General features: G+C 45.4%; 1 protein-coding gene across 1 annotated transcript; it reads left to right on the top strand.

The window, feature by feature from the left end:
• Nucleotides 1–3,426: 3,426 nt before the first annotated feature.
• On the top strand, nt 3,427–6,777 carry LOC132623712 (uncharacterized). Its single transcript, XM_060338508.1, has 2 exons — nt 3,427–5,457; nt 5,515–6,777. Exons 1-2 carry the CDS (start codon nt 3,487–3,489, stop codon nt 6,730–6,732), a joined length of 3,189 nt encoding a protein of 1,062 aa, XP_060194491.1. The 5' UTR covers nt 3,427–3,486; the 3' UTR covers nt 6,733–6,777.
• The last annotated feature ends 2,113 nt before the right edge of the window (nt 6,778–8,890 follow it).

Below are 8,890 nucleotides of genomic sequence, written 5' to 3' on the forward strand. Positions count from 1 at the left end.
AGCAAATTAACTTCCAACAAACCAATTCACAACCTTTCACTACCCCTTACATTCCTCAACCTACAGTTACCCAAATTAATCCACATACCCAAAATTACCAAGCGGTTCATCCTACCCCACTGGCACGTATTGCTAGCCATAACACGCAATATGTGGCAGAAGCTCAACCTTTCACGACCCAGATGCAGGCTTTGCAGCACCCAGAGGTTGACCCTTACGAAGAATTAGAAAGGGAGGCCAGGGCAAGGGCAGACGAAGATGTGGCAAAAGAGCTTCGCAGTCTGAGAGAAGCCGTCAGAAATATCCAGACCAATAGAGGAGGTGAAGGGCTGGAATATGAAGATCTGTGCATTCACCCTGACGTTGAGTTACCCGCTGGGTATAAAGTGCCAAAGTTTGACATGTTCGACGGGAAGGGAAACCCTCGGGCCCATTTGAGATCATATTGCGATAAGCTTGTCGGAGTGGGTAAAGATCAGGCCATCCGAATGAAACTATTTATAAGGAGTCTAACAGGAGAAGCACTCGATTGGTATACGTACCAAGACCCGCAGAGATGGCACAGTTGGGGAGATATGGCCCAGGAATTCATGGACAGGTTCAGATTCAACACCGAGACTGTCCCAGATCGGTTCTATTTGATGAAGCTGGAGAGAAAATCGACAGAAACTTTCCGGGAATATGCTATACGCTGGAGAGCGGAAGCCGCAAAAGTCCAACCTCCAATGGCAGAGAGTGAAATGACGATGCTTTTCGTACAATCTCTAAAGGACCCCACATATTATGAGAGAATGTTAAGTGTCATTGGGCAGAAGTTTGCTGAAGTCATCAGGATGGGGGACTTCATAGAAGAAGGAATTAAAACAGGGAGAGTTACAAATCTTGCGGCTTTGCAGGCCACAAGTAGGGCCATCCAGGCAGACCCTGCTAAGAAGAAGAGAGACGGAGTATCCCCAGTCATGGCCGTCCAAGATCAAAAACCAACCCAAAAATCAACCCACCAACATTTCTCACCTCAGCCCTCGCACTACAGCCAGTACACTCAAACACCTCAGCCTTATTACCAACCCCCACCTACCCCTCTTCCCGTCTATCACACTCAGCCAGCATATTATTCACCTCGAACCCCTTCCTACCAAAACCCAACACAACACCGTCCAACCTATGCAACGCAACCCCAGTACCATTCACCAAACCGCCCACAAAACACCCCTAGACCACGCCCAAATGTTGAAAGAAGACCAACCAGAACTTACACACCATTAGCCGAGCCTTTAGCCCAACTGTACGAGAGGCTGAAAATGGCAGGGATACTCCAACCAATTCAAGGAAGAACTCCTGATCCTATCCCAGGATGGTATGACGAGACTAAACATTGTGCATATCATTCGGGAATTGCAGGGCATGATACTGGTAACTGTTTTGCTCTCAAGGATAGAGTTGAGGCATTAATCAAGGAAGGAGTCATACAGCTTAAGGAAGCTCCCCCGAACATAAACAACAATCCGTTACCGAATCACTGCAATGCAGATGCGCACATGATCACTATTGATGAAGATTACAATCTGGAGGGGACCATCGTCCCGGTTAAGAAAAGAGATAAGGTCGAATCGTCAGCTTGTGTTGCTCCCGTAATCACAGTTCAAATGAGGGCCCCGTTCGAAGTACTCACTCCAAGGCCCAAGATCACAGCTTTCGTTGCCCCAGCACCTTCTCACAGCACCAAAACGGTCCCCTGGGACTATCAATCCGGGGTAAAGGACAAAGAAAAAGGAAGAATAGTTGTAGAAACCGTTGCCACCGGGATAACTAGATCTGGACGATGCTATGCCCCCGAAGAGGTGGCACGAGGGGCGCCAAGCAAGGAGAATGGCTCGAAGAAAACTATTACAGACGCTGAAGTCGAAGAATTCTGGAGGAAAATGCCGACGAAGGAATACTCTGTTGTAGAACAGCTGAAGAAAACGCCAGCTCAAATTTCCTTATTCGCATTATTGATGAGTTCTGAAGCTCATAGGAGTGCTTTAGTGAAAATACTGAATGAAGCCTATGTTCCGGCCGAGACTTCCAGTGAAAAATTGTCGGCTATGGTAGGGGAGATCCTCGAGGCCCACCGGGTCTCTTTTCATAATGACGAGCTGCCACCTGAAGGTTTGGGGCATAACAAGGCATTAAACATTACTATCAGATGCAGGGATAAGTTCATCTCCAAAGTATTGGTCGACGGGGGTTCAGCTGTGAATATATGTCCTGTCGTTACTCTACGAGCTTTAGGGATCGATGTTGGGAAACTCCACGGCAGTCAGGTCAGTGTCACAGGTTTTGACGGAGCCCGAAGAGAGGTTGTCGGAGAGATCGATTTATTTCTAGAGATTGGGCCTGTGGAGTTCATGGTGAAATTCCAAGTAATGGACATATCTACTAGTTACAACTTGCTGATTGGGAGACCATGGATCCACATGGCTGGTGCGGTCCCTTCCACTTTGCATCAGAGTTTGAAGTTCGTGTGGAATCATCAGGAAGTGGTAATCCATGGAGAAGGCAACAATTCCCTCTACCCGGAAGTTTCGATTCCTCCTATTGAGAGTGTGGAAAGACTAGACGGATCTGTTTTCCACATCAAAGAGATTGTGTGTGCTGTTCAAGCAGGGAAAATAAAATTGCCACAAGCGCTTATGATGGTGGCATGGGAAATGCTGAAGAACGGTTTCCGACCCGGTCAAGGCCTCGGTTTGAATTCGAATGGGATTGTGGAACCAATCCAACTGCCCGGACACAACCATACTTTCGGTCTCGGATATGAGCCCACCCCTGAGGAGATTGCTTTAGCCAGTCTCAAAAGAAGAAGTGCTAGTCCCTTGCCGAAGCCTGTTCCGCTCCTGAATCAATCATTTCTCAGGGATTCCGCTGCCCAGGCGTCAGAAGAAAAGCTGGAAGACGACCTCCTAGAAAATTTTAAGAACTTATTCATCATCGAAGGAGAAGCAGAGTGCAACATGGTTTCAAGTGGATGTTCCGAAGACCCGACTATCCGGGTTGCAGAGCCAGGATGTCGTCTGAACAATTGGACTTGTACCCCGCCCCCGTTTCTTCGGGAGTCTTGGTAGACAAAACTGTATTCAGTATTTTATGAAACAGACACGATTCAAAATTGAGGCTTGAATCGTGCCTATGCTTTTGTTGTTTTGCCTCCCAACTATTGAAGTTTAAATGCAATTTTCCAGCCATGCTTTTATTTATGTTTTCCATCTTTATTTAATCAATTTTTCTTTTATTTTCAGCAGTCAAATTAATAGATCTGCTGATACCTCGAATATGACACATAGTGAAACGAGCGAGCCCGTAGGAAATGCCGAACAAGATGATGAAGAATGCGAAGAAGATATGCGACCTGAAGGATTAACTAAAGATTATGAATATTTTGAAAATAAGCCAAAACCAAATTTGGATGAAACAGAAATCATAAATTTGGGTAATTCAAAAATCATGATGGAAGTAAGAATCAGCGTCCACTTAACTCCGTCACAGAGAGAGAAATTGATCAAACTTTTGAAAGAGTACATAGATGTGTTCGCCTGGTCTTATGATGATATGCCCGGATTAAGCACTGACATTGTTTCGCACAAGTTGTCTCTTGATCCATCCTGTCCTCCGATAAAGCAAAAGAAAAGAAACATTAAATCAGACTTGAGTTTGAAAATCAAGGAGGAGATCTCTAAACAGTTCGATGCAAAGGTCATACGAACTACGATGTACCCCACTTGGCTAGCCAATATCGTTCCCGTGCCTAAGAAGGATGGCAAAGTTAGAGTGTGCGTGGATTACCGAGATCTCAACAAAGCCAGTCCAAAAGACGACTTTCCCCTCCCGAATATTCATATGCTTATTGATAATTGTGCAAAGCATGAGTTGCAGTCTTTCGTTGATTGCTACGCAGGATATCATCAAATCCTAATGAATGAGGAAGATGCAGAGAAAACAGCATTCATCACACCTTGGGGGGTGTACTACTATCGGGTGATGCCTTTCGGGCTCAAAAACGCAGGAGCTACCTACATGAGAGCCATGACCACCATTTTCCATGATATGATCCATAAAGAGATTGAAGTCTATGTGGATGATATCATCATCAAATCACGAAAGAGCTCAGACCATCTAACGGATTTAAGAAAGTTCTTCGACAGGTTGAGGCGATATAATCTGAAGTTGAACCCCGCAAAATGTGCATTTGGAGTACCTGCAGGGAAATTGTTGGGTTTTATTGTGAGCAGAAGAGGCATAGAGTTAGATCCCTCGAAGATAAAAACCATTCAGGAATTGCCCGCTCCAAAGAGTCGGAAAGATGTGATGAGTTTCCTCGGGCGCCTCAACTACATCAGCCGATTTATAGCACAATCAACGGTGATATGTGAACCAATAATCAAGTTATTGAGGAAGGATGCTCCTACCAAATGGACTGAAGATTGCCAAAGGGCCTTTGACAAAATCAAAGAGTATTTGTCTAGCCCGCCTGTTTTGGTGCCTCCAGAAGCTGGAAGACCTTTGTTATTGTATTTGTCCGTATCAGAAAATGCTTTTGGGTGTGTATTAGGACAGCATGATGAGACAGGAAAGAAGGAGCGAGCGATATATTACTTGAGTAAAAAGTTCACACCTTACGAGGCACGGTATACGTTATTGGAACGCACCTGTTGTGCTTTGACATGGGTTGCACAGAAGTTGAGACATTATTTGTCTGCATATACTACTTACCTCATTTCGAGGATGGACCCACTCAAGTACATCTTCCAGAAGCCTATGCCTACGGGGAAGCTAGCTAAGTGGCAAATGTTGTTGAGCGAGTTTGACATTGTGTATGTTACTCAAAAGGCTGTCAAAGGGCAGGCGATAGCTGATCATCTTGCAGAGAATCCTGTGGACAAGGAATACATACCCCTTAAAACTTATTTCCCGGATGAAGAAGTGTTGTTCATCGGGGAAGGCATCGCAGAAGAGTACCCGGGGTGGAGGCTGTTCTTCGACGGGGCGGCAAATTCTAAAGGGGTCGGCATTGGAGCAGTTTTGATTTCAGAGTCAGGCCAGCACTATCCCATTTCAGCCAAAATCAAGTTCCCGTGTACCAACAATATGGCAGAATATGAGGCTTGTATTCTCGGCCTCAGAATGGCAGCTGACATGCATATACAAGAGCTTCTGGTTATAGGCGATTCAGACTTGCTGGTTCATCAAGTGCGAGGCGAATGGACAACTAAGAACGGGAAGATACTTCCGTACTTGCACTGCGTAAAGGATTTGTGTAAGAGATTCATTAAGGTCGAATTCAAACACGTTCCAAGGACACAGAACGAGTTCGCTGATGCTTTGGCCACGTTGTCTTCTATGATTCAGCATCCAGACAAGAACCGCATAGATCCTATCAAGATAAACGTGCACGATCAACATGCACATTGCTTCTATGTGGACGAAGAGCCTGATGGGGAACCTTGGTACTACGACATTAACAAATATCTTAAGACCGGAGACTATCCGGAAGGGGTAACTAGTGTTCAGAAGAAAACGCTTCGGAGATTAGCAAACCATTTCTTCCTAAGCGGAGAAATCCTGTATAGGAGGACTCCGGAGTTAGGATTATTAAGATGTGTTGACGCTAAAGAATCGGCTCGTTTGATTGAAGAAGTGCATGGCGGCACATGTGGGCCTCATATGAATGGCTTTACACTGGCTAAGAAGATCCTTCGCGCAGGCTATTTCTGGATGACTATGGAGTCCGATTGTATCCGTTTTGTGCAGAAGTGTCACCGATGTCAGATTCATGGTGATTTGATTCGAGTTCCGCCAAATGAATTAAATGTGACAAGTTCTCCGTGGCCTTTCGCAAGTTGGGGTATGGATGTCATCGGTCCTATCGAGCCAGCAGCATCGAATGGGCACAGGTTCATTTTGGTAGCCATTGATTATTTCACAAAGTGGGTGGAAGCATCTTCACATAAGTCGGTAACAAAGAAGGTGGTAGCGGATTTCGTTCGGAGCAACATTATTTGCCGATTCGGAGTCCCGGAGTCAATCATAACGGATAACGGCGCTAACCTTAACAGTGGTCTAATGCAGGAGATTTGCGATACCTTCAAGATTACTCATCGCAATTCCACTCCTTATCGCCCTCAGATGAATGGGGCAGTTGAAGCAGCCAATAAAAACATCAAGAGAATACTGAGGAAGATGATCGATAATTACAAGCATTGGCACGAGAAACTGCCGTTAGCTCTTCTCGGGTATCGCACTACCGTGAGAACTTCAACAGGGGCAACACCCTATCTTTTGGTCTACGGGACAGAAGCGGTGTTACCTGCTGAGGTAGAAATACCCTCTTTGAGAATCATCCAAGAAGCTGAGTTAAGTGACGCTAAGTGGACGCAGAATCGATACGAACAATTGATGCTCATTGATGGAAAGAGATTGAATGCCGTTTGTCATGGACAACTTTATCAGAATAGAATGGCCAGAGCTTTCAACAAGAAAGTAAGACCGAGGCAATTCAAAACGGGGCAATTGGTACTGAAACGCATATTCCCATGTCAAGATGAAGCTAAAGGAAAATTTGCACCTAACTGGCAGGGACCTTATATGGTTCATCGAGTATTGACTGGAGGAGCGTTAATCCTAGCAGAAATGGATGGCGAAATTTGGCCGAAAGCTATCAACGCAGATGCCGTCAAGAGATATTATATTTAGAAGCCTTCTTTATTTGTATGTAATATCCCGCAACACTTATTCATGTAATGACACTACTCCCCGTGGCGGGATGCATGACAAACCTATATCAGTTTAGGTCTTTTGGGTATAATTCCAATCAATATCCTTTCGTTTGTATTATGAACTACGCCTGACCTGATTCCCATGGGGGATACGTAGGCGGCCCGCATAGGCCTCGGTCACATCACTTCAAAATTCCAATTTTATTTTGCTTGTAATATGAACTACGCCTGACCTGATTCCCATGGGGGATACGTAGGCGGCCCGCATAGGCCTCGGTCACATCACTTCAAAATTCCAATTTTATTTTGCTTGTAATATGAACTACGCCTGACCTGATTCCCATGGGGGATACGTAGGCGGCCCGCATAGGCCTCGGTCACATCACTTCAAAATTCCAATTTTATTTTGCTTGTCATATGAACTACGCCTGACCTGATTCCCATGGGGGATACGTAGGCGGCCCGCATAGGCCTCGGTCACATCACTTCAAAATTCCAATTTTATTTTGCTTGTAATATGAACTACGCCTAACCTGATTCCCATGGGGGATACGTAGGCGGCCCGCATAGGCCTCGGTCACATCATTTTATTCTCCCCAATCGCAGTTTGGCTTGTAATTTGAACTACACTCGACCTGATTCCCCTAGTGGGATACGTAGGCAGCCTATGTAGGCTCGGTCTCGCCATTTTGAAAAAAAAAAAAAAAAAAAAAAAAAAAAGAGGGATCGCCTCAGGATAACATCGACAGGCTCGGGAGAATGTTTTCAACAGAGTCGTCGGGCAGAAGAAAACTTCGGAAGAGGGGCATTCGCTTTGTTTCACAATGTGTCACAGTTCCGAGTTCAGCAAAAGTTATTTATCACCATACATATATTTTACTATGTCTATTTTCTTCCAAAATAATGTGATCGTAATCAGACTGTTTACTAGTCGGCCAAGACTCAGAATTAGCGGAGGCTACAAGTTCATAGAAAGTTGTAGGCATGAAGCGCCAAGAGCCGGATCCTCAAGTCAACGCGAATCAACCCCCTCCCCGAAACTTACAAAAATTTTCTTTGGATGCAGGTTGCCAAGTTGCAGGAGCGAGGTAGGCACGACCTTGTAAGGATGACGCGTCAAACGGTTTGAGCATTCTTCTATCAATTATATCTTCAAATATCAATAACTTTCGGCGATCACAATAAGCTAATCTTGCAAATTATTTTCTTCAAATATATATCAATGCAAATATTCTGTATTGCCTTCGAATACATTGCTTTTATCCTTTTTTAAATGCCACTGCGTGTGCTTGCATCCGCATTGCACTGCACCTGAATTACTCACCGCTTTTCATATGATGCATGAGCTGCGCACCGCTCTTCGCATCGTTTTCATATATTTACTGGGCCATGCACCGCCCTTTTAAATTTTTGCATAAGGCCATGCACCGCCTTTCATATGATGCATGAGCTGCGCACCGCTCTTCGCATCGCTTTTTTTTATATTTACTGGGCCATGCACCGCCCTTTTAAATTTCTGCATAAGGCCATGCACCGCCTTTCATATGATGCGTGGGCTGCGCACCGCCCTTCGCATCACTTTCATATTACATGGGCCATGCACCGCCCTTTTAAATTTCTGCATAAGGCCATGCACCGCCTTTCATATGATGCATGGGCTGCGCACCGCCCTTCGCATCGCTTTCATATTACATGGGCCATGCACCGCCCTTTTAAATTTCTGCATAAGGCCATGCACCGCCTTTCATATGATGCATGGGCTGCGCACCGCCCTTCGCATCGCTTTCATATATCTACTGGGCCATGCACCGCCCTTTTTAAATTTCTGCATAAGGCCATGCACCGCCTTTCATATGATGAATGGGCTGCGCACCGCCCTTCGCATCGCTTTCATATTACATGGGCCATGCACCGCCCTTTTAAATTTCTGCATAAGGCCATGCACCGCCTTTCATATGATGCATGAGCTGCGCACCGCTCTTCGCATCGCTTTCATATTACATGGGCCATGCACCGCCCTTTTAAATTTCTGCATAAGGCCATGCACCGCCTTTCATATGATGCATGAGCTGCGCACCGCTCTTCGCATCGCTTTCATATTGCCTGGGCCATGCACCGCCCTTTTAAATTTTTGC

This window comes from Lycium barbarum, chromosome 2 (genome assembly GCF_019175385.1).
Source record: "Lycium barbarum isolate Lr01 chromosome 2, ASM1917538v2, whole genome shotgun sequence".
NCBI classification, from domain to species: Eukaryota; Viridiplantae; Streptophyta; class Magnoliopsida; order Solanales; family Solanaceae; genus Lycium; species Lycium barbarum.

Coding starts and splice junctions, on each gene's coding strand:
- LOC132623712 (XM_060338508.1), top strand. CDS start 3,487: ATGATGGAAGTAAGAATCAGCGTCCACTTAACTCCGTCACAGAGAGAG. Junction 5,458..5,514: donor AACATGCACATTGCTTCTAT/GTGGACGAAGAG, acceptor AAATATCTTAAG/ACCGGAGACTATCCGGAAGG.